We start from the raw sequence: 27,266 nt of genomic DNA on the forward strand, positions 1-27,266 counted from the left end.
ACTAACTACTACCGAATTTCAGCAAGACAAGACAGGAGGCAACTAGAGTGAGTCTTAGGTGAAACATGGAAGGAGAGAGCGAGTCATTACAAGTTCCATTCTCACCTGAGTAACTGGGAAGAGCAGTGCAAGAATTCCAAGAAAATAAATCATCAGGATCTCATAACATACGAACTGAACAAATAAAGCAGTTTGGTTCAATAAAGTAATGAATGGAAAGTGAATGTGATGAACAGATGTTTGGAAACATTTCAAGTTCCCAAACTGTGGAGGAGAGCACAAATGCTAGCATTACTAATGTTATGCAAAGAGCCAACTGAGCCGAACAATTTCCTCGTTTCCTTAACCAACCATGTATAGGAATTACCTGAAAGAAAGATCTGTCACTAACAGCACACAAAATCAGCACAAAACTGACTCCTGAAGAAGCTGGTTTCAGACCAGGGAATACAAAGTCAAGTACAAAACCTCACTCCACATACTGAAGACAGTCTGGAAGGTAATTAATAATTGCTGGTGTCTTTGTTGACCTTTCTGCGTCTACAATACAGTGAACAACCAACAACTCCTCCCGAAAGTCTTTGAAATAAAGAACATTTGACTGATTTACATGTTAAGAAGCATGCTACAGAATCAAAGATTCCACATGATCCTCCAAGGAAAGAAAAGTACATGGAGAGGCCAAAAGAATGGATTACCACAAGGAAGAGTCTTTCCCCTACTATCTACAATATGTACACAAATGACCAGCCACACCAGTTACAAATAAGAAGATTTATATATGCAGGCAATATTCCCACTGCTGCTCAAGGAAGAACATTTGAAGAGGTCGAAAGAAAACCAACAAAGGCTCTGGAAACCTTGGGGAACTACTATGAGGAGAATCACCTTTGACCTAACCCAGGTATGTGCATTCCATCTGTGTCTTAGAGAAGTTATAAGCCAGTTGACAATAGGATAGGGAGGGGTCGTCAGGCTAGACCACTGCACCAACTCCCAATATTTGGGAGTCAGCCTAGACCATACACTATATATTAAAGAGACTGTACTGAGCTTAAAGGAAAAATATGTGCAAATATTGTGTGACTACTGACTGAATCAACATGGGAAGTGCAGCCTGCAGTTGTTCGATCTTCAGCAATGGGACTATTTTCGTAGCTGGAGAATATGTGGCACCAGTACATGGGAGCAGTCTTACCACTGCAAACAAATTGATGCCATTGTAAATGAGACTGTTGGGATTGTTGCTATTTCTACGGCCTACACCTCTCCACAAAATTTATTCTTTTATAGCCTCAGGATCACCAGATATCAGAGGCAAAGTAGCTGGTGAAATAGAGAGGAGAAAACAGCAAACCTACTCATGGCACTTAGTGCATAACCATCAATGTTTGGTGAGTAATCACAGCAACCATTTAACTCAGGCAAATGAAGTGACTTTTTGTTTCTAATTTGTGATGCTTATGTAGCTGTCTATTCTAACATTTACTAATTTGACATTGCAGAATGCTTTCATAAGATTGGTGTTACATTTCTGGCATCCATGAACAGTTTCATTTAAGGATCTTATTTTCTCTAATGTTTTATTAAAAATGAAATTATTGAGAAGCACGGCAAGAATATAGCTCAGCCACTAAAGTTAGTCACAGTTTGTTATAGATAACTGATAATGTACATGATTTACCTGCAGCAAGTGCTGGACCAAGTTTCCATGCCACCATAAGAAGAGGAAAATTCCACGGAATTATCTGACCGCATACACCCACAGGTTCATGTCGAGTATACGTAAAATAATCTCCATCATAAGGTACAGTTTTGCCATGAATTTTGTCTGCCCAACCAGCATAATACCGCAGAGTTTTTACACTCAGATCTAAGTCTGCAGCATATGATGCTGTGTATGGCTTCCCATTATCCAACGTCTCTAAGCTCTGGAACCAATTTTTAAAACTAAAATAAATTCACAAATAAAGTGTAATCAGTAGAAACAACAGGAAATTTTTACGGAGATCAAGATATCTAAATACTATCCGAGATCCCCTGCATACATGTCAATGATTTATTTCAATGTTTCCAATCCACCATAGATTCAAATGCGTTATTGAAGTAGTAGTTCCCTCCACACAATAAATATGTCACAGCTAATATGACTCATGGTAAATTACTTCAAGAAGTAAAAACCATGCAGTGCAGTTCAGGAAGGAGATAAGATTAATGTTCAACTTAAATTTCACAATGAAAACATAAGCCAAAAGTTCAAGCTCTGATAGAACAAGTATAAGGAAGAAAAATTACGTGTCATGTCCTTTTTAAAATAGTCATCCTGGCATGTATCTTAAATGACTGAAGGAAACCATGAAAAACAAAGCTGGATGACTATATAGCGGAAACATGTTCTAGATGCATGTCCAGTAACTAACAATTACATCACCTTCCTCAGCACATTTCTGCAGTACGTACAATTACAATATCATCAAATTAAAGCTGTATTTACACTGCACCATTGGTTCTGCATAAGCAGAAGTGCCCAAACTTGGAGATTTGAGAGAAGAGGGAGGAAGAATGAAAATCTTCATTGTTAAAGCACCACCAGCATTGTCTGACTGCAAACAAGAGCAAGCAGGCAAGTACCCACACTCTATAGACAATTATGTCACAAAGAGTAACTTCAAACTATTTAACAATGATTTATCAATCCTTCCATAAGGCATCTATTAAATCAGTGGCACAAAAGTGCACAGCTATGCACTGGGCTTGTTTATTTTTTTTTACTAAATCCATTAACACTATGTTGAATACAAAAAATTAGTAACTATTATGACTAACACAAGACACACACATGGAACAGAATCTAAATAACTCAATGGATGCTGCAGTGTTAGGCACAAAACCGTTTCTTACTCATCCTGTAAGGGAGCTGTGGTGTTCTTCCAGGAAAGACCATTCCCCCATCTTGAATGCTAAATGCTCTTAAGTTTATAGACTATGGTACTAGTAATAGTACACAAATAGTGTGATCCAATACATACAAGACCTTGATACCCGTATATAACTTATTTGTGTTATTTTACACTGGAGAACTGTGTTTAAATGTTGGCATGTGGTTGTTTTGTAATCTTTGTAAACATATATTGCCATACAATAAATAAAATATATAATAATAGCAGCAGTGGCAGCAGCCGTGGCGGTGGTAGTAGTAGTAGTAGTAGTAGTAGTAGTAGTAGTGATGGTAAGACTGGTATGATACAGCTCTTCACAGTAGTCTATCTTGTCACATTCCCTCCATCTCTGGGTAACTACTACACCCACAAATTTGAATCTGCTAACTGTTTTCAAGTCTTGATCCCTGCCAATGACCTAACTGCCTCTCTCATTTCCCTCCATTTCCAAACTAACTTTTTCTTATTGACTCAGGATGTGTCCCTTTAACTCACCCCATCTTCTTGAAAAGCTGTGCCATAAAACTCTTCTTCTCATTTCAATTAAGTATCTCTTCATTAGTTAGACAATCTATCAATCAAATCTTTGGCATTAGCTGAAGCACCATATTTCAAAAGCTTGTATTTCTGTCTTTTGTGTACTGCTTATTGTCCACATTTCATTTCCATATGAGGTCATGGTCTGGTGGTATGATTACTTGCAAGTGTGACACATAAATGAATTGAACAAAATAATATAAACACTCAAACTATTCCTGCAAAAAATGTCACTTGTCCAATGTGTTGTTAGAGAAGGAAATTGAATGCACAACTTTTCCTCCAAAATACCCCACACAGGTTCATTTATATTTAGATCAAGGAACTTAAAATGTGACACCAAGTGTTTTACTTGATTGGTGTACTGATTAAATCAATCTCCAACAATTTCAAAAGGTGGATGGGAGCATTACTGTCTTGGTAGACACATCATTCTCCAAGGATCACAGTTTGCAATAATGAATGAAAGTGGTCACTTAGAATATTAGCATACTGCTGCCCTGAAACACACTCTTGCAGGCCAACAACTAGGCAAAAATTGTACTGTGATATCACACCAGACAAGCTTCATTCAACACCTTCCATGATTCAGTCACACAGAGACAGTCAACATGATAGATTTCCACTGGTGTTCTCCAAATATTAACACATTCACTGACCAGGAATAATGTCATTGATGATTCACCTGCAAAACGAAATTCTCCCATCTGCTGAAGTCATGTGACACCTGTCATTAACAGTCAGTTTCGAATTTCGATGATTATTGTGCTTGGCAGGCAATGTTTTGTTTTTCATTCTGATGTAGGCTGTCATTACAGTCTGCACAGTACTTCTCACGACACTGATCAACATGGATTTGTTAATTAGTGAGGCTTCAGCAAGACAAGCCTAACAAATTGTACCTCTTAAAATCTGTCTTCCCCAGTATCATGACAGTAGGCTGCTCGCTAGCATGGAGTTAGTGCTACGAAGTGCACATGCTTGTGAGCTGCACTCTCATTCATTCTTTTGAAAAAAAAAAAACAACTAACCACTGTCAATATCTATCACGAGTTAACCTATATTTATGGGGAACGCTGTATGAGCATTCAACTGCTCAGCCTCATACAGCTCAAATGACCTGAGGGGGGCTGGGGACATTTGAATGGTGAGTGTTCCCGCATGCTCCATATTCACCCCAAGTGATTTCCGGTGTTCCCACAACTCAAAAGTCCATTTTGGAGGTAAGCACTACAACACCAATAATGAAGTCACATCAACGGTGAACAGTTGGCTACGATCACAGTCATGTCATGTTACCAAAATTGCTTAAAAAGCTATGGTGACTTTGTAGAAAAATAACACAAGCCTTGTATAATACCAATAAAATTATTTCAACGTGATAAATTGTTTGTAATAAAATAGGAAACCTTACTTATTCACTGCCCCTGTATTTTGTATTTGGCCACTGCATACACTGATGTTAGGACAGTCTTGCCTGTTAGATTGCTCTCTTCAATAGTAGAGGGCAGGAGTATGGCAGGTTTCCTTTAAGCACTGTTATTACACAGGTGTTTATTCTTTTATACAACTCTGGTAATAATTTTTACAAATGCAAGATAAACATTACTGGTTTCAGTCATTGCTGGTAAATAAAATGTTACTGAAATGATAAAAAAGGTAGCTCTACATGGGAGAACATCCTGAACATTAGCTATACAAAACATTTAGCGAATGCATTTCAGTATTTACAATTTGCTTTCATTGCCATAGAGTACTTGGTGATATTCTAAGTGGTCCAGTAACTTACAGCCAGGTATTGCCTGTCTCTTTCAATTAGATCAGCTAGCCGGTTGAGCAGTAAGCCTCTTTCACTTGCATTAATGGTTCGCCAAGCACTTCCAAATCTAAAGGCATCCTGAGCTGCTTTCACTGCCTTATCAACATCAGCCTGCAAAACAGCAAAATAAAAGACTTATAAAATATTAATATTTATGGGAAATTATAAATGATTTTTTTCCCATCATTATAACAACTAGACACAAAGTTTTAAGTGCCTGAAGTTATTAGGCTTACCTTATCACCTTCTTGTATCTCTGCAATCACTTCTTCTGTGGCTGGATTAATTGTCTTGAAAGTTTTGGATGAAGAGGACTTGTGCCATTCATTGTTTACGAAAATCTGTAACAATAAATGAAATTCTATACATAAAAATACTAAACTTAGTAAAACACTAAAATTTGGTGCCTGTATGCTACACAGTTTTGAAAGTTTTTTTGACCAATTACTTGTGTTGTATTACTTTTTGTAGTGATGTTATGTTGTTAAAAGCATTGGTCCTGATATCAGAAAGCTAACATCAAATTTAATTGCAAAGAACAATCTATAAACACATTATAAAAATGTATGTACCACATCTCCTCCTAAAACACTGGACTGATTTCAACCAAATTTTGTACACATACCTCGTACTGTCAGGCAACAACTGCTGTGGGAGTAAGAACAAACAACCTATTTTAACACAGGAGATATAACATCATAAAAACTGAGATGCATGAAAAAATGCTGCATCATGCATAAAGTTTTAACTCATTTATTCATTATTCAGACACTCCTATAATGAAATCAACTTAAGTACACCCATGACACCTGACAGTGCTTTTGAAAGCTTTCAACCTCTAAGCACAAATGACTGTAAGTAAAGACAATAGCCATCTATTGGGCTATGAAGAGGTGCTGCCATAGAGACATTTGTGGCATCGCATCACAGACATACAATGCAGCTGCAACCAGCTGCCTGGACACATTAACTAGACATAATGCTTGTAATCAAGTTTCAATTTAAATAAACATTAAAGAGAATTTGTATTTTGCATACTATGTTTCTTAATTTGGAAACTGTACTTTCAAATTTGTGTATTATGCATATAGATGTATAACTGTTTCACAATTTCACATGTGTTTTCACAAATACATGGAAATGAAATTTTACACTACAAATACAGTTCTCTTTTTTTCATTTCTAACAGAAAATTGTTAAAATGAATATACAACAATGCTGAGAAGTCAGTTAGTAATTCCATTATTTTCTCAAAATTGCTTAAGTTAGCACTGCCACCAATTTGAAATTAGGCTCTCCCAGAACAGCTCTTTGCCCGGTCAAGTAACACGTTGTAACACATTAATAAAATTTTGTCAGATGTGACAGAGGCACAGGTAGTCTGACAGGGAGAGGAGGGAGGAGCAGATGGTTGGTTGGTTGGTTGATTGATTGATTGATTGATAGATTAGGGGTGGGGGGCAAACAGTAAGATAATAAGTCCTTTGATCCAAGGTGGCAGAAACTAAGGAAGGAACAACACCAACAGTACAGTACAGTTGATGGGAAAGGAAAATGTGCAAACAAAGAGGCAGAAGGACCATAGGGGTGGGAGGAAGAATAAAAAACAGGGGGGAAGTGGGGATGCACTAGAACAGGGAGCGCCCCAGAGCCATGATGCACAAAGGGGCACTGGCATTGCCACCAAATTGACCCATCCTGATTCCCACACCAAACCATGATTGCGCACAACAGTGACAACACCAAGGGGAAAAATGTCACAAGGAAAGGGGGAAACAAAATGCATGAAAGGCTATACAAAATGTAGGAAAAATGGGGGAAGGTAATCCTGGCTGGTGTAAAGGCAAGGCCAAAGGTTCCCAAAACCAGGTCAATGCTAACCAAGGGACTCCAATTCAGGAACGAAATTCAGGTGCTTAACCAGGAAGAAACCGAAAACATACGTATACATGCTAGGGCCATCTTCTAACACCTAAGGAGGGTTGGAGCACAAAATTTAAACTGCCCTTCCATGTACGAGGGTAATCCCAAAAGTAAGGTCTATTTTCTTTTCATAAGTGCATAGACCTGTTTATTTCTACAATGGTTTACATTAGTTTACAGCTTGAACATTTAGCTATTTTTTGATATAATCACCATTTCTGTCTATGCATTTTTGTGGACATAGTGGCAGTTTTTGTATGCCCATGTCAGACCAGCTCAGCACCATGCTGTTCATAAAGTTATGAACCTCTTCCTTCATCTCATCATAGGAGCTGAATCGCTTTCCGGTCAAATGTTATTTTAACTTAAGGAACAGGTGACAGTCACTGGGAGCCAAGTAAGGACTGTAGGGTGGGTGGGTGATTATGTTCCACTGAAATTGTTGCAGCAGAGCAATGGTCTGCCGAGTGATGGGTGGGAGAGCGTTGTCATGGAGAACGTGTACGCTCTTGCTCATCATTCCTCTTTTCCGGTTCTGAATTGCCAGTATGAGTTTTTTCAGAGTCTCACAGTACCTGTCAGCATTAATTGTGGTCCCAGCGATTCAGCTCAGACAACGAGGTGAAAGAAGAGGTTCATAACTTTCTGAACAGCATGGCAGCACACAGAAACTGCCGATGTCTACAAAATTGCATCGACAGAAATGGTGATTATGTCAAAAAAATAGCTACATGTTCAAGCTGTAAACTGATGTAAACCATTGTAGAAATAAACAGGTCTATGTACTTATAAAAAATATAGGAGACCTTACTTTTGGGATTACCCTCGTATCTAAAGATCATTTGTGTAGTTCACGCTATAGGTTCTCTCCTCACAATGCAGCCAAGAAACCACCATTTGGAGCAAGATGCTCACATAGATTGGAAGTGTTTAGTAGGGGCTACAAAAGACTGCATCAAGATGGAAGAAATACCCATTTAGTTGAATATGATCTGGAAGCTGTCTGCTGCTGTCCAAAGACAACTGCTAAAGCATTGATTTATTGATGAAAATTTGCTGTGTACAACCTGACTGTATACAATACATTTCAATCTATACTCTGCAAGTGTGTGGTGCAGGGTACTCCGTATATCACTGTCACTCCCCCTCCTCCATATCTTCTCTATTCCTTGAATCAGTCCTATCTGGTATAGATCCCATGCTGATGAGTAATATCCCAGTATCGGTCTAACAAACATTCTGTATGCTACTTCCTTTACTAATGGACTACAGTGCCTGAGGATTCTTCCAGTGACTCACTCTGGCATCTGCTTTACTAGCACTTAACTTTTGTGGTCATTTCATTTCAAATCGCTCCATACACATCCTTTCTAGTATTAAATGGAGGTACTGCTTGGGCAATTGTGTAACCATACAACAGAGTATTTCTGCATATGCATTCATAATATGTTACATTTGTTTATGTTTATTGTCAATTGACATCCATTGCACCATGCATCGATCCTCTGAAGGTCTTCCTGCATCTCGTTACAATTTTTTTGCATCGCTACTTCTCTGTCTACAACACAACAGCTTCATTCACAAAAAGCCTGATATAACTTCTAACATTATCTATTAGATCATTCATATATATTGTGAAAAGTAATGATCCTATAAACATTCCCCTGGGGCACACAGTTACTTTTACCTCTCAGGACTTCTCTTTGTTCAGATTGACATGCTGTGTTCTCTTTGTCAGAAACTCTTCAGTCCGATTGCATAGTTGGTCCGGTATTCCATAAGCTCTTATTTTGTTCATTAGGCAGCAGTGCAGAACTATAATGCCAGAAGTCAAGGAACACGGCACATACCTTGATGCCTTATCTCGATCTTGTGAGTGAACAGAAAGCATTGGGTTTCACATGATTTTTGTTTTCGGAATCCATGTTTGTTCCTACAGAGGACACTTTTGGTCTCCAGAAATGTCACAATATGCGAACATAAAATGAAAATGGGAATGACCCGAGCTTTTTTCCAGGTCGTCAGTAACCTTTTTCTCCTTCAAAGATCTACGGTACACTGCTCCTAGAGGATGGCAAGTTCTTTCACATGCTCTATAGAAAATCATACTAGCATCCTGTCAGGTCCAGTGGCCTTCCCTCTGCTAAGGAAATCAGATGCTTTTCTCTACTACATTACTTATTTCAACATCAGCCATTTTCTCGTTTGTACTACGATTTAAAAGAGGCACTACTCTTCCTCCGTGAAACAGTTTTGAAAAAAGACACGAGTATTTCAGCTCTTTCTGTGTCATCATCCATTTCACTGCCATGACGGTCACTGACTGACTGGGCAGATGCCTTCTATTCATTTACAGATTTAATCTTAGGATTTTCTGTCAAGTTGAGCGACATAATTTTCTTTTCCAATTCTTTGAATGATTTACTCATGGGTCTCCTTAAACAAATTTTGACTTTAACTTTTGTCTGTCCCTGAGACTTTGGCTACATTTAAATTTGTAGTAAAGCCCTCTCACCGTAGCAGGTTTCTAATATGGCTGTTGAACCATGATGGGGTCTCTTCCATCCCTCGCAACTTCGCCTGCTGCATACCAATATAAAGCATATTGTAAAATTTTCTTTAACTTTGTCCATCGATACTCAACACTGTTAATGCTGGAGCTAAACTTTTTTGTGCTGACCACTCATAATTTGAAACTGTTTCTTGTTGCTCTTGCTAGGCAGAAAGATATCTCAACTTTCTTTGCAATCCTACATACAGCCATATTCAATTATGCTATAATGCCTTGTAATTACAGGTACAATAGTTGCTGCATGCTAGATGCGAAGTGAAGGGACCATCAAATGTGAATCTGCAGATATATCTTCAAGCTTATTTAATTTTCTGAAAAAAATGTTAACGGTAAACACTGAAATTTCTTTATAGATACACGTGAAGGGCAAAAGAGAAATGCAAACATGTCTGCTATGTTCTTGTATGCTGCTGATCATCTTGATATTCCCGTAATAAATCACACATTCTTTGAGGTGACTCAAATGGAGTGCAACTCTGTTTATGCCTCGACAGAGAAGACAAGACCGCTTGCTATATTTCATCCATCAGGGTGGTACGCTGTTGTCAGAATGATTGTCACTAAAGTTCAACAGAAAGATGTACTAAATTTCCCACAACTGAGATGTTACAAAGCAAAGCACAGAAAAGTTGACAGTGCTGGAAATAATGTCAGCTGGCTCAAGATGATATGGCTTAACTACAAGAAATAAAACTCTTAATGTTTATTTTTAAAGTATACTATATATCTGGAGAATTTGAAAGAATGGCAATCTCCCACAAAGCTAAATGAGGCTGCAAGAATATTTCACATCTCAGCCTTTGTATTATTCACCAATTCCTACAGAGAAAGATAAGGTGCTGAAGGATCTTTTAGATCTTTGTAACATGGGAATTACACCTCAGCAGTATCATCATTTTGGCAAGTAATTTATAGGAGACACAAATTAATTTTTTGATGATCAAAGTTTTCTGTCTGTTTTGTGATGTTCTCATGGTGATCATCCTTTTCGGTGTTTAAATCCAAACGCTAATATGAGTGCATTCTTTGTTATCACTACTATCTCAGATGTAACTACTCAAACCACCAGGAGGATTAAAGTTAAAACACCACATCTACTAGAACAGTGTTTATTTTTGACATTTAATACTTAAGTGAATGAATGTAAACATATTCTAAGAACAATAAGGTATCACTACTATCAGCAATGTGAACTTTGATGGTAACAGAGATAAACAAACTACGAATATGATGATCCAGAAGGAACACTGCAATGGTGGTAGCCTTGCTGGTCTCGTTGCAGTAAACTGCGAAGCTGGCAATATATTTTTGGAATCACAGGTGTGCCAACTCTGAACACCTATGGCTGCAGGACATACACATGTCCTTTACATAAATGGTAAATGCATGATATCTAGTTACTATAATTCATGGTATATGCAATCAGGCAGCTTAGCATAAAGGAAAGTTTTTTAAAAAACTTTTGTACAGGCCTAGATCTTCAAATGGCTTCGCTGCTGTTAGGAAATATTAACTCACTCATCTGTGTGTACCATTCAACAGATGGTAACTCTGAAAACTTTGTTGCACAAATGAAGAACTGTTTATCTTATCTTGCTGTCTTAAATCTGAGATTGCATTGTGTGGCGACTTCAACATGCTTATAGGTGATGAAAGTTCTAAAGAGGGAACCTTCATGAACTTAAACAGCTATCGGCTGTTTGTTACAAACATATTCTCAACAAGGGGTGATGCCCTGCCTAGCCACAGTTATCACCAACTTCCCAACCTCAATATTTGGGATTACAATATCAGTGTAGTTGGATCAATTACTGCAGACTACAGCGCGTTAGTAAAGGAAATCAGCATGGAGAGTAAGAGTAAATTGCTACCACGCACATGGCACTAACTACAAATTCAGTAGAAGTGTTATTAAAGGGGCAAGATTATTTAATTTTAAAGCAGCACTGCCTGAATTTGTGGCAAAAAATTGCAGAGATGGGGGCCAGTGCCTCATTTGAATGTCAGTTCCAAACCTTGGAAAACAGAAGTTGATAACATGTTCCCAATAATGGTCCAGAAGTATCCTGCAAGCAAATGACAATGAGTGGAAAAACCTTTTAAAGGGAAGATGTGGTATATGTCAGAGCTTGATAAATTAAAAGGCTTTTATTAATGTTCTGGGACTGCATGAAGACAGCTTTAGATCTTTCAAATGAAGAAATGCTTCACTGTAACTCCTTGAGAGCCAAGAGGATTTACAAACAGGGAGTGGAGGATGCAAAGAAGAAATACAATGGCAAGTTCATTAAAGAGGCCCATAATCCATGTAAAGCAGGTTGGAATCTGGTACATGAGCTTAGGAAGAAGTCCTGATGCCTTCAATCAGTACTTTTTGAGGATAGTAAGAAACACCGTAAACTAAATTCTGGACTCAGGCTTAGATCCCGCAGTTCATTAAGTCATTGCATTATTAAAATCTGTTAGGGAGTGCACCCCTAAGGACATTGCAAAAGAAGTAAATACATATACACAGTCAGAGAGCGCCAATATCTACGGCATGTCCTGTACAGTCCTGAAGATGATTATTCCAGAGCTTACTCAACCACTAGCCATAGCAAATTTTTATCCTTTGGTGTCTTCCCAGAATTCCTGAAACTGGCATGGGCAGTACCAGTCTACAAAGAAGGTGACCCATGTGAAGTGTCCAGTTCTAGACCAATATATATTCCCCCTCGTAGATGAAGTTAGGGAGTCTAATGAAACACCAGCTACAAAATTACTTCAAAGACAGTAAACTCTTTCAGGACACACAGCTCGGTTCATGCAAGGGGAAGTCCACAGTTACAGCAACAACAGACTTAATTAGGAAGATAAGGCAAGGGTCTGAAGACAGGGGAAAATGCGGCACTGTGTTCTCAGCAAGGCATCTGACTGTATCTCACACAAAATACTGCTTAGTAAATTAAAGTGTTGTGGTACTGCAGTAGTTGTGCTGGCCACTCTTCAATCTTATCTTGAGAACCCAAAGCCGGCAGTATCTCCTAAGAACAAAAACTGGAGAAGGGCATATTCCATGGGTCCGTCATAAGACACCTCCTGTTCCTTATTTACATCAACGATCTGGGTTGTAACAACCCCATATACAATTTGCCGATGACACTATTCTTTTTGCGAAAGGAAAAGCTGCTGCACAAATTCTATAAGCAACAAATGTGCTCTCTGAAAACATCAAATAACGGTTCATTGACACTAAAATGAAAATGAATGAAAAAAATCTGATATGCAGCTTTAGTAATGTTGGATGCAAAAATAAGAATGCAGTCAAACTGCTGGCATTCATGACTGACAGCAAACCATCAATGAATGAGCACAAAGTGTGTATGTGCTTCAAGCTCTCCCATGTAATGTACCTTCTGAGAAGATTAAAAGGTGTATTAAGTTTGGTTGGTTGGGGTTGAAGGGACCAAACAGCAAGGTCATCAGCCCCTTGTTTCAAATGTGGTCCATTCCGATAGTGTGACATCTCAGAAAAGTCAGAACGATAAAAGGGAAAAGGCTAAAAAATGGAGAAGGGCAGTCATGTTGTCAATGGTAAAAACAAAATGAGGTAAGTCAGCAAGAGAGCAAACCCAACACTACGCTAGAGGCAGGAAATATCCCACCTCTGAAGCAGCAGAGGCAAGACCACCTGCGACTTGAAAGGTGCAACCGCTAGAATGTAGAAGTGTGTATGGGAAAAGGAGACTAACCAACCCTAAAAAAATGATAAAAACAGAGTAAAAGGGGAAGAAAAGAGAATCTCAGCCAGGGAGGGTAGTCGGGAATCTCCAAACACTGCTTACAATGGGAAACACCCCAACACTCACTGCCCTGCCCCTAACACCAGAGAGAGATTAAAAACCTTAAAACTGAGAATAAAAACCACTTTCCTGGAGGAAACCGAGAACCAGATCAACCATCCGGGAATTGTCAGCCAGCATCAAAGGTAAAGTGCGGGGGAGTCTGTACTTACCACCCAGAGCCAAAAGGAGGGGACATTCAACCAAAATGCGGGCTACTGCCTGGAAGGCTCCACAACCATGAAGTGGGGGTGGCGCATCAAGCAAAAGAAAACCATGGGTCAGCCTGGTATGGCCAATGCGGAGACAACACAGTGTGGTCGAGTTCCTTCGGGAGAGGCGAAAGGAAGAACGCCACGGGCCTGGTGTCACCTTAATCGCACGAAGTTTATTAGACAGGGAAGTAGCCTCCCAAGAGTTGGCCCATGATTATGCGAAGTGGGATTTGATATGTAGCCATAAATCCGCTGCAGGAGGGGTTACAGAAAACGGGGGGTAAGTGACTGCTCCCCCAGCCAAACGATCAGCGAGCTCATTACCCGGGAGACCCACATGGCCAGGGACCCAAAGGAAGTCAATGGAACAACCAGCACAGTGAATATCAGCGAGATGGTCATGGGTGGCAGAGACCAAGGGATGGCGTGACAAACACCGGTCAATAGCCAGAAGGCCACTCATTGAGTCCGTACATAACAAAATGCGGTTGTGTTTAGACTGTTTAATAAAGGTAAGGGCCTGGGAAATTGCCATCAATTCCGCAGTAAACACCCCACATGTAGGTGGCAGCAGATGATTTTCCATTCCAACAGAGGACGTGAAGGCATATCCCACATGATCAGCAGATTTAGAGCCATCAGTGTAAAAAAACAACGGCATCCCAAAACTCCCATAAAATGCGGCGGAAAAAGGAATGGAACACCGTCAGGGGGATGGAATCTTTCGGATCTTGGCAGAGATCCATCCGAATTCGAGGCCGAGGAACTAACCAAGGGGGGATGGAGGGGCGGGAGTGAGGAAGACAGGACAAAGAAGGAAGCTGAAAATCATGGCAAAGAGATGCAAGGCGGAGCCCAACCGGTAAACACACCCGAGGGTGGGAATCAAGTGTGAGACTTCCATGGTCTTGGAACAGGATAGAATAGGAAGGATGAGTGGGAGAGGAACAGACAGCGAGTGCATAAGACACCAGAAGCTGGGACCGCCGAACAGAAAGGGGGCGGGGGGGGGGGGGGGGGGGGGGATCCCAGCTTCAACCAGGAGACTATCAACAGGGCTAGTAGGGAAGGCACTGGTGTCTAAACAGATACCACGATGGTGGACTGGATCCAGCATGTGCAGTATGGAAGGAGCAGTCGAACTATAAACTTGACAACCATAGTCCAAGCGAGACAGAACTAAAGAATGATAAAGACTGAGAATGATGGAGCGGTCCGCACTCCAAGAGGAGTGGGCAAGGAAGCGAAGGACATTGAGTTTACAGAAACATCCTACCTTCAGAAGTCTGATATGGGGGCAGCCAAGTGAGCTTGTTGTCGAAAAGGAGACGCAGGAAACGAAACTGTGAGACCACAGGCAATCGTTGTGCATCGAGATAGAGCTCTGGATCAGGGTGGATCATAGTACGGCGACAGAAGTGGACCACCCGCGATTTTAAAGGAGAGAATTGAAACCCGTGTGAGAGGGTCCATGCAGAGGCACGCCGTATAGCTCCCTGGAGCTGCCGCTCTGCAGAGGCCATCGAAGAGGAACTAACCCAAATGCAGAAATCATCCACATACAGGGCAGGGGCAATCAAAGGACCAACAGAGGCAACAAGTCCATCGATAGCAATGAGGAAAAGAAGTACACTCAGGACAGAACCCTGTGGGATGCCCGTCTCCTGGGTCCGTGGAGAACTAAAAACAATACCAACCCGAACCCTGAATGACCGATGGAACATGAACTGGCGCATAAAAATCGGGAGGGGGCCCCGAAGACTCCACTGATGAAGTGGAAGTAAGATGTGATGGTGCCAGGCCATGTCATAGGCCTTGCGAAGGTCAAAAAATACTGCAACCAAATGGCGGTGCTGGGAAAAAACCTGCCAAACTGCGGATTCCGCCCCTCTCGGAAGCCACACTGGTAAGGGGACAATAGGTCCCGAGATTCGAGGACCCAATTGAGCCGACGGACTACCATCCGTTCAAGTAACTTGCAAACAACATTGGTCAGACTAATTGGCCAATAGCTGTCAGCAAATATGGGGTTCTTACCAGGCTTAAGGACAGGAACCATGATGCTATCCCTCCACTGAGAAGAGAAGTCACCCTGGAGCCAGATACAGTTAAACACCCGGAGAAGCCGTTGCACTGAGATGTTGAAGCAGTTGGTTATGAATTGAGTCTGGGCCAGGGGCCGTAACATGAGAAGAAGAAAGTGTGGAAAGAAATTCCCATTCAGTAAAAGGTTCGTTGTAAGATTCTGACTGACAAGGGGTAAAACACAAGGTGGAAGCTTCGGCCCACTGCTTCCGGTGAAGGAAAGCAGCTGGATAGGAGGCTGATGCTGATGCCATTGCAAAATGGGTCGCAAGATGTTCCGCAAGAATCAACAGGTCCATACAAAGGCCTGGTGGGGGGGAAGGGGGGGGGGATGGACTGCCAATGGCAACCTTGGAGAGAGCAAAGTGTAGCCCATACCCGTGACATAGGGACAGTAGAACCGAGGGAAGGAACAAATGTTTCCCAACACACCCATTTGCTCTGTTTGATTATATAATGGGCTTTAGCACGAAGGCGTTTAAAGGTAATAAGGCCGGCAATGGATGGGTGCCTCTTAAGGTGTTGCAAAGCTCGATGGCGATCACGGATGACAATAGCAATGGCCATACTCTACAATGGGACTTGCCGGCGATGAAATGGTCCAGATGAGTGTGGTACAGCAAGGCTAGCAGTGCGAACAATCTCATCAGACATGTCACGTAGGACGTCATTAATACAACCCGACAAAGAGGGAGAAAACACGACCTGTGCAGTGTATAGAGGCCAATCGGCGCGTTGGAAAGACCAACGAGGTAACCTGTCCATCGGGGAGCGGGAAGGGAGAGAGAAAGAGAGAGAGAGAGAGAGAGAGAGAGAGAGAGAATCAACGGGAAATGGTCACTATCACAAAGGTCGCCGTGTGGTGACCAGTGTAATGAAGGAAGGAGAGAGGGAGAAGAAAGAGAAAGATCAATGGCAGAAAAGGTACCATGACCGGCATTTAAATGAGTAGGGGAGCCATTGTTAAGGCGGCACAAGTCATGGTCTGTAATAAGCAGATCTAAGAGAAGACCTCGTCTAGATGGAAATGCACTGCCCCACAAGGGATGATGAGCATTAAAATCCCCGAGAAGGAGTGAGGAGGAAGTTGCTGAAGAAGGGCAGTTAAGGCAGCAAGTGTAAGAGTACTGTCAGGAGGGAGATAAAGATTGCAAACTGTGACCTCAGAGTCCAGGTGGACCATAACAGCAACCGCTTCCAATGTAGTTTAAAGAGGAATCCACGTGCTAGCAATATCTGTACGGACCAACGTACAAACGCACCAGAAGCCCGCAGGGGTCCGACCCGATTTCGACACAAAACATTGAACCCACAGAGGGTCGGTGAGTGATCATCAGTAAAATGAGATTCCTGTAGAACCACGCAAGCTGCAGAGTAAGACGAAATAAGGGATTTCAATTCCGGAAGGTGACGGTAGTATCCATTACAATTCCATTGGATAATCACAGAACTTTGATTTAAATGGGGGTCTAACAGGCTAAAGCCAGTCATACTGCCGGGTCACCACCCGTCACCAACAAGGAGGGGGTGACATCCATGAACGACAGGTCATAATCTGGTTGTGAAGCCAGGGATGGGACCTCTGGTGACACCAGAGGCTCTTTGTCCCGGGACTTATGTTTCTTCGTCTTTTCTGTTTGAGATCGAGGAGGGCTGTGTGGCATAAAGGAGCCAGCTGCAGCAAGATCGGGAACAGAAAGAGATTGGGGGATCTGGGGGCCGACAGACCGCGGTTCTCGTGGTCGTCGCGTGGCAGCAGACCTTTGGCCTGGAAGGTGCCGGGAAGGGGCATCCCGGGAGGGGCGCCCTTGACCGGCAGATGCCCCAGGAGTGGGACACTTCTCTGGCTGGGGAGGGGGAGCAGCAGCCAGAGGAGAAGGTGTGGGAGCCGCAGGGGAGGGGGGGGGGGGGAGGAGAGGGGTCCAGGACTGGGGTAAGGAAGGGGGAGGAAGGGGTGAAGATGTAACTAAAGAATAACTAGATGTCATGGACACAGGGTGAAGACGTGTATACTTCTTACAAGTCTCTGTGTATGTTAAATGATCAAGGGACTTATACTCATGTATCTTCTTTTCCTTCTTATATACTGGGCAATCTGGTGAATGTGGAGAATGATTGCCATGACAATTAACACACACAGGAGGGGGAACACAGGGACTCTCCTCATGGAGTGGACGTCCACAGTCACCACAGAGAGGGGCCTGATAACAGCGGGAAGACATATGTCCAAAACGCAAGCACTTAAAACACCTCATGGGAGGTGGGATGTATGGCTTCACATCACATTGATAAACCATAATCTTTACTTTCTGAGGGAGGGTATCCCCTTCAAAGGCCAGGATAAAGGCACCAGTATCAATGCGTCCTTAGGACCTTCTGAATACGCCGAACAACGTGAACACCCCGTCGCCCGAGATTGTCAGGGAGTTCCTCATCAGTTAGAAGGATGAGGTCCTTGTAAAAAATCACACCTTGAACCATATTTAGAGACTGGTGGGGGGTAATGGACACAGGAATTGTGCCAAGATGGGTACAGGCACGAAGGGCCACCACCTTGAACCATATTTAGAGACTGGTGGGGGGTAATGGACACAGGAATTGTGCCAAGATGGGTACAGGCACGAAGGGCCACAGACTGGGCAGCTGAAGCAGTTTTGATCAGCAACGAACCCGACCGCATCTTGCTCAGGGAGTCCACTTCGCCAAACTTGTCTTGAATGTGTTCCACAAAGAATAAAGGTTTGGTATTAGTGAAAGTATCCCCATCAGTCCTGGTGCAAACCAGATAGCGGGGGAAAGGCTTTGCCCCTAGCCGACGGGCCTGACCCTTTTCCCAGGGGGTAGGCATGGAAGAGAAGGCCGAAGGGGCAGGAGAAGCAGCACCAGAAGAATCAGTTCCATGCAGAGAGACGGCCACAGAAGAACGGCCAGAGTTCTGGACCCATATGCATTTCATTTGCATAGCATCTGCCCTGATACCACCCACTCCGATCAGGGGCTCTCCTCAAGGGCGCCACCCAGCCACAGCAAGGGCGTCTGGCATGGCAGCCATTGCTGGGAGTTCCGATGCTCCAGGATGACGAGCAACCACTCCAAGGTTCGCATGAGGATGTCACAGCTCAGGTATCAGAAGTGTGATCCCTGTGTTCAGGGGGCTCAACCAAAAGGGTACATAGCGACCCCACCACATGGGCTGGCTACCGTGCTGGCTATGCACCCTAGCATCAGACAACGACGTGAAAGAAAAGGTGGAATGAACTAGGAGGGCACACGTCTGAGACACTAGGTAAGGTGCTCTTCCCCAAATGGCTCACACTACGGAAGAGAAATTTAGTAATGGAGGTCAAACCCCCGAGGGGTACCAGGGAATGCCAAAAGGAGGAGGTGATTACGCAACAAAGCTAAATTGCAAAACCAACATTACCAGGAGGATAGTGGGGAGCCAACATAAGCAAGGATACCAAGAGAGGGAGAGGAGAGGGCGAGGGGGAAGGAGCAAGGAGAAGAAAGGAGGGGAAGGGGAAGGAAATGCACCCATGGAAAAAAGGAAGGCTGCAATAGCTCGGGGCCCCGTGCTCGCCACGCATGTATCCACAAAAGAGTTGTGGACCCCCTGGGGGGGGGGGGGGGGGGGGGCAAAAGGTGTATTAACTGATACATATTATGCACTACTTCAGAACCATCCGAATTATGGTCTACTGTTATGAGGACACACAGCAGGTTGCAAAGATGTATTAATGCTACAAAAGAAAGCAGTCAGAATCATTGCACCAAGCAGAAGACAGGAGCAATGCAAGCCTGCACTCACATGGTTAAGAATAATAATAGACAATCTTCAGCAAGTTTTACCAAATCATTTTCTTTAAGGATGATTATCAACAATGATGTACAGTCTACGGCAAACTATATAATGCGAGGCATAACCTAATTCTATGGATTTTGAGGAACACGTGACAAAGCCCAAGTGATATTAAACGCACGATATCCCAGATAATAGTGCCAATAATTAAACACAGTTTCAAAATTCATCACCTAAACAAGCTGTTTTAGTAATTAAAGTATACTACACAAATAAATATAATTTACACTACTGCTTAACATAATGCCATTCCATGTTGGCACAAAATAACAACACCCTGAGTGTTACAGATAAAGAGTAATGCAGTTTGAAAGCACATGATGAAAAAAAGCTATCTGTTCTTCTCAAGCAGATCCCCTTAAAGGAGAGCATCACCAGCCGAGTGTAGTGGAATTTCTGCAGCACCGTGCAGTTTCATATGAGAATGAAAGCAAGGCTGACCTTCAATGGGAACTGAATGTGGAATGGCTTACAAAAGAGTTCCTGTTACATCACCTTGAAGTGGCTTCATATGTCAGAAGTCAGTTGCACAAACAATTCTTGTTTAAGTCACCTGTGCAGGTGATAGTGAAGATGGCCAACAATCACTCACTCACTCAAAAGTGATTTATAATTTCTCAATTCTCTCACCTTGTTGGTAAAAACATGAAAAGCCTATTACATATAATAATGGGCTTTAAATATGGAATAGCATGCACTTCTTCAAACAGGAAGGAAAAACCATCTGTTGCATTGAGCACAGATGATCGACCTATAGCTTGTTTAACATAGCTTTTACGGATGAACATCTACACTCAATTAACATGGAATGAACATACAAAGATAAGAGCAAGAAGAATTCCATCCCCATGTTATGCTCTTGGGTTCTAGCATTGGTTTGTAACAGCTAATGTCTTTTGGAGACATACTACTCCTACATACACTCCATTCTTAGATACGGAAATTCTTTCCTAGACACCAGACACAGAAACATGGACAAAGTTTATGAACTGCAGGAAAGGACCATAAGAATAATAATTAAAAATAGTAATCAAGCTCATACAGCAGGGTATCCTACCAATCTGTTGTGCATGTCAGGGAAAACATGACTACGAGTACTTATGGTGCTACAGATAATTGTGGAACAAGAGCCAGTTGGTTGGTTGGTTTGGAGAGTAAGGAACCAAACTACACAGTCTTCAGACGAGTAAAACCATTCCCCACAAGAGTTTGGGAAGTAAAAAATCCAGAAAACTAACCAGGAAAGACACTAAAAGAAAGAAAGAAAGAAAAAGAAAGGCAAAACAAAAGGGAGAACATGCACTAAAAGGAAAAAGGCGGTAGAAGGTAGTAAAGCAATACAGCAGATGGCCTGGGCTTACTGACCATGAGAAGAAAAAAGATTCAGCCAGCCACTCTGCAACACACTAAAATCTCAAGCCTAAAAGACATGGCTAAAGGAATACAGATATGGAAAAGAAAAACACCAAAGTGAACAACCAGCAAATAAAGAGCGAGGAAGAGTTAAAATGGAGGGAAGGTGAATGCCTGCGAGAGAAGGCCAGATGTCAACCCTTAGATAGTGTGATAAAAACCCCACTCACAAATAAAATGGAGAACTACAGGGTGATTATTATTAAACTTTCAAACCACTGGAGAAATAACACAACTGGTCGCAATGACGTCAAATTGCAACAGAATATTATCGGAGAATGGGAAAATGTATGGCAGGGAAAAAAAAAAAAAAAAAAAAAAAAAAAAAAAAAAAAAAAAAAAAAAAAAAAAAAAAAAGTTACAAAATGTAGCAATAGATGCGACTGTAAGCATCATAATTTAACAGTGGTTAACTACAAATGACTCATACAACAATGCCTAAGGTGTACATCTGACATTAAACAAACTGTATTACTCACTGTGCATGAGTGTAAGCCCATCCACCACAGCAAGGTCATTTCACATCGGATGGGAAAAATCCGTTTTCAATTGTCCTGAGGCCAAAAACCGCATAAAAAGCATCAATCAAAATCAAACTGGATTATTAATTTCTGTGTGACTGGCACACAACATGTACGATATGTTGTCCACTATTTTCTGCAACAAGTTGAAATTGAGAAACAGCAAGTTCCACAACTGACCAAAGTACTTCCGGGGTCATGTTCAGAATGTGTTGTGCAATGCACGCCTTCAATGCAGCTAGGTTTTCAATCGGAACACTGAACACAGCATCTTTCAGATAGCCCCACAGCCAGAAATCATGCTGATTAAGATCATGTGCTCAGGACAGCCAGGCTGCACGGAAATGGCAGCTGATAATTATAGCATTTCCGAAATAGCATTTCAGCAGGTGCTTAACTGGATTTTCAGTATGCACAGGTGCACCATCTTGCATAAAAATGATCCCATCCACACATCCAGGCTGTTGAAGAGCAGGAATGACATGGTTGCGCAAAAGACATTCATAGCGCTTACCAGTGACTGTACAGGTAACAGGACCGGATGCACCCGTCTGTTCAAAAACATATGGCCCTATGTTAAATGATACCGGAAACCCACACCACACAGTGACCTTTTCAGGATGAAGTGGTACCGGTCGTTTTGCATGTGGCTTTTCCGTTGCCCATATTCGACAATTCTGTCTGTTGACGTATCCTGTCAGATGGAAGCGGGCTTCGTCTGTCCACAAAATCTTCCACGGTCAATCACTGTCCACTTCCATGCGAGCAAGAAATTCTAAAGCAAAGGTCTCTCTTGCTAGCAGGTCAGCAGGAAGTAACTCGTGCACATGGGTAATTTTGAATGGATAGCAAAGAAGGATGTTTCGTAGGATTTTACGCACCGTGCTCATGGGTATGTCCAATGTTCGGGCAATTCTCCATGCACTAAAAGTTTGCACACCACCCTTTGTCTCTTCCTCCATTGCTGTGGCCACTGATGTCGAATCAATTCGTTTCCTCCCTCTACCAGGTTGAACACCAAAAGAACCGGTCTTTTCGAATTTCCGAATCATTTTCTACAGACCCACGGCAGTCATCAGAACAACAACTTTTTTCAAACCCTTCAGTGTCCAGAACTTCTGCGGAGCAATGTGTGCAGTCATGATTTTTGTAATATAGCTTTACAAGCAGAGTGCGATCCTGCATCGAGACTCTCATGGCGAATGTCACGGACGCGAAAGGAGGAAAGGCCGTGTACCCGACTTGTTTATACTAACTTTAATGGGTCGTGCGCATGACAGGTGTTTACATTTATGTATTCTAACACATACAGCACCATCTATTGACCAATTTTCATACTATTTTTATCTTCTACCATACTTTCCTCCCCCCCCCCCCCCCCCCCCCCCTCCCGATAATATTCCATTCCAATTTGACGTCACTCTGACCAGTGGTGTTATTTCTACAGTGTTTTGAAAGTTTAATTATAATCACCCTGCATATCAGCCATTGAGGCATTGACTCCCAACACTGTTGGCAGTGTGGCGGGAAGATTTAAAGTCCACTGCAGAGCAGCTAAAACTGGGCAGTCAAACAAGATGTGGACAACAGTCAAGTGGGAACCACAGTGACACTGACCTTAGTCCTCGCAATAGAGGAGGTGACCACGAATCAGCCAAGTATGGCCGATGTGGAGCCGGCAGAGGACAACAGATCCATGTAAGTGGCTCGCAAGGACGACAGCCATACATTCATTGTCTCCTTTATAACATTTATTTACCAAAGAAAACAAACTCAAAACAGGATTTTCTATCAATGGACAAAATACTATAAATAATTGACCAAGACATGAAAAAGATTACTAAAATACATCTATTTAAAAAGGCAGCTAGAACGTACTTCATAAGCAATGCACAGTACACAATTAAAAATTACTTAGAGGATTAATAACGAAATGAGGCAACCGTAATGGTAACGTTACAATACATAATACAATGTAATGCTCTTACAAGCAAATGCACTAGTTTGTGAGAATGGACCTTTCACTGAAATCTTGGTTGTTGTGACAGGCGGAGCTTGTGGTAACATACCAATCTGTTACGTAGCCTAATATTTTATGGTTGCATTCTATTTAATGCAATTTGCCCTGTTTAACACATCTTTCATCATAAAAATAAACTGTGAGGTAAATTCAGAAACTTTACATTAGAAACTGGACAAGTCTCCAACAAGGAGAGCAGCATGTAGAGGAACTCTGGCTCAAGTTTAAAAGAATAGTTGACAATGCACAGGACAGACATGTACCCAGTAGAAGAGTTGATAACAGGAGGAAACCTCCATTGTATGCAGTCACTATAAAGAAACAGACATCACACATAGTTTATGTAAAACAAAGTGTAGGGATGTACATAGAGACATGCTGAATGAAACATGACTGGCTGTCAAGAGAGCAATGCGTGACACCTTCAATGACTGGAGACTAGCAGAGTATTGTCAAGTGATCTTTCATAGAACCCAAAAAAATTCTGGTCATATGTAATGGCTGTTAATGACACCAAAGTTAGTGTCCAGTCCCTAGTGAATAAGACAAGAATGGAAATTGAGGGTAGCAAAGCAAAAGCTGAAAGGTTCAAGTCCGTTTTCAAGCATTCCTTTACAAAGAAAAACCTAGGAGAATTGCCCAAGTTTAGTCCTTGTACCACTGAAAAGAGGAATTGAATAAGTATTAGTGTCAGTGGTGTTGAGAAACAGCTGAAATAGTTAAAACTGAACCAAGCTCCAGGCCCCAATAGAGTCCCCATCAGATTCTGTACTGAATTTGCAGCTGAGTTAGTCCCTCTTCTAACTATAATCTATCATAGATCCCTGAAACAAAAAACCGTGCCAAGTTCTTGGAAAACGGCAAAGGTCACACCCTTCTACAAGAAGGGTAGGGCACATATTTTGAAAACATCGATCATGTGAAACCCGACTCACACTTTTCTCACACGACACACAAAGATTTGGATCAAGGCAGCCAAAGAGATGCAATATTTCTTGATTTCCAAAAACCATTTGACTCAGTACTGCAAACATACCCTTATTGTAGAAAGTACCATCATACGGGGTATCAAGTGAAATTTGTGAATGGATTGAGGACTTTATGGTAGGCAGGATGCAGCATGTCATCTTGGATGGAGAGTCATCATCAGATGTAGAAGTAACTTCAGGTATGCCCCAGGGAAGTGTGTTGGGACTCTTCCTGTTCATATTGTATATTAATGACCTTGCAGACAACATTAACAGTAAAATCAGGCTTTTTGCAGATGGTGCAGTTATCTATAGTGAAGTACTATCTGAAAGAAGCTGCATAAATATTCAGTCAGATGTTGATAAGATTTCAAAGTGGTGCAGACATTGGGAATTGCTTTAAATGTTAGGAAATGCAAAATTTTGCACTTCACAAAAAAACATAGTATCCTACAACTATAATGTCAACAAGTCGCTGTTGGAATTTGTAACGTTCCCTGGCAAACTCTCATTATTAAAGAGCAAGAGTTTATTTGTACCATATACGCCGCTCTGGGCAAGTTGTATATATCGTAATTATTGAACAAAAATATTACTGAATGTGGTGTAAAAGACATTTGTTATTCTCCTTATATTTTTTGTTGTAATATTTCTCTGTATTTAGGATAGGAATTTTTCTGTATTTATTATGTGATTGTAAAATGTGTCAGTATTTGCGATAGCAGAGATATATATAAAATGTTGTCAGAAGAGAATAATATCGTCAATTTGCAAAGAAATGTTAATAGTCAGCAATACTATTTAAGCACAATGCATTATGTATTCTTTGGTCTTCTCTGTTCAGAAGTCATTGCGGTAGGACCCTGTGAAAGAGTTTTTTACGAATGGGTAGACTTCTTTTGTCTCTGTCTGGACTTAGCCGCCATTAGACGATACGTTACGAATTAATGTGAGTTGTATTGTTGTTTGATCTAAATATATTAGAGTTTATCAAAAGTGTGAATTATTTATGTAAATTAGCTTGCCCACGTCATCTATAAAATTTCTTTAAGAATTTTTCAGCATTTTTTTTAGTGGTGTTGCTGGGCTGTGCCGCGACCAACAATAGCAAACCCGTAAATCGGGAACAGATGCATAAAAATCAATGGTGAATTAAGAAATTGTTCTTCTTTTTCAGTGATCCTGTGGCTGATAAAATTTGAATTAATTATACGTTTGTGCATTCGTAGGCGGATAGCTAATGTTAGTTAACATTGAAATTTAAACAGTTTGGTTCTTTCAAAATATCTTAAATGTGTAATGAAGTAGGTTTGATCAGTGATAAATGTCGGCTTGGCAATAATTAAAACATTTTCTGCTAATAGAGGTAATCTTGTGTTCTATGGCTAGTGCCGGGATAAAATTCAGTAAAAATATTTAACAAAAAACCCACTGCATCTGGAAACTGTATGCCAAGGCCGAATGATTTAAAGGACTCAATTCTCAACCTAATATTCTTAACCAGTTCATATGAGTTCACGTAAATATTATTTTTTCTTTAGATGTACGTAATTCTTAAGAAAGTAAAAATTTTTATTACCACACGAAAATAAGAGAGTGGTTCTACAACAAAGTTCGCACGAAAGAAAATTAACTTAAAAGCAAAAGATAAAATTTATTATTCTTCTTTAACGAAATTTCAAATCAATCCCATTCATTACGACGATTTCGTTAAATTGGCGCCCAACGTGGGGCTCGAATATGCAGTGGCCACTAAATACCCGTGAGATAACTAGGGAATTAATATAGTCGAACTTTGTTGCAGAACATTTAATAATTTTTCTATGTATTGTATGTATTGCATAACCAATATTGTGTGGTAATACCTGTGTATGATTTTTTGCATGAGAACACTATGTACCCAGAGGCAAGCTGAAGAAGAGAGCTCAATATTTCGAAAAATTAATTACCTACCACAATATCAGCGGGCAGCTGCACCCAAGATAGATCACCAAAAGGTAAAGCTACAGTGTAGTTGTCCTGTGGGTAGTAAAGTAGCCTCAGTGCAGTGTTCTCGGATCATTAGTGGTGTGCTTGTTGTTAGTACTTTGTTTTAAAATAACAGGACATTTAGGTAGTTAGTCATTGTAGTATATAGTAAGTGTGTATTAGTTAATGTCCATTTCTTGTGTGATTATGTCAGTGAAACCTGAGTGTTAGGATATTTAGTTCAGATTTTATTTCTTTTGTTTAATATGGTTAGATTGCGTAGTCAGAAAGATATCAACATGGATAAGGAGCAACAGTCAGTAAGTAGTGATACCGAGTTGGAAAGTGGGACACAAAGTAATGTTAGTGACGTAGTTCAGGAAGTACAATGTGAGAATCTGGGGGCAGAAGGACAAGAAATGTTGCCACTGCCACCCAGTGATTCAGTTGATAGCGGAAATACTGTGCCATCCGCAAGCACTGGACACGGACCAGAGAGTGGTGTGATGTCAGAAGTGCAATCATTAAGAGTTATGTTCGAGCGCATGCTCAATTTCCAAGCTGAATTTGTACGTATGCAAGCAGAGCGTGACCAGAGATTGGTAG

At 41.3% G+C, this 27,266-nt stretch overlaps 1 protein-coding gene across 1 annotated transcript in view; it reads right to left on the reverse strand.

Annotated features, from left to right (window-relative positions):
* LOC126412833 (aldehyde dehydrogenase, mitochondrial) overlaps positions 1-27,266 on the reverse strand; it is a 106,549-nt gene that overhangs the window by 53,181 nt on the left and 26,102 nt on the right. The window contains exons 2-4 of the mRNA XM_050082678.1: positions 5,532-5,636; positions 5,266-5,406; positions 1,685-1,931 (exon numbers count right to left, since the gene is read on the reverse strand). Of these exons, the coding sequence (XP_049938635.1) occupies positions 1,685-1,931; positions 5,266-5,406; positions 5,532-5,636 (493 nt within the window). The remainder of the gene's footprint in view (positions 1-1,684; positions 1,932-5,265; positions 5,407-5,531; positions 5,637-27,266) is intronic.

The sequence above is a fragment of the Schistocerca serialis genome, chromosome 7, assembly GCF_023864345.2.
Source record: "Schistocerca serialis cubense isolate TAMUIC-IGC-003099 chromosome 7, iqSchSeri2.2, whole genome shotgun sequence".
NCBI lineage: Eukaryota > Metazoa > Arthropoda > Insecta > Orthoptera > Acrididae > Schistocerca > Schistocerca serialis.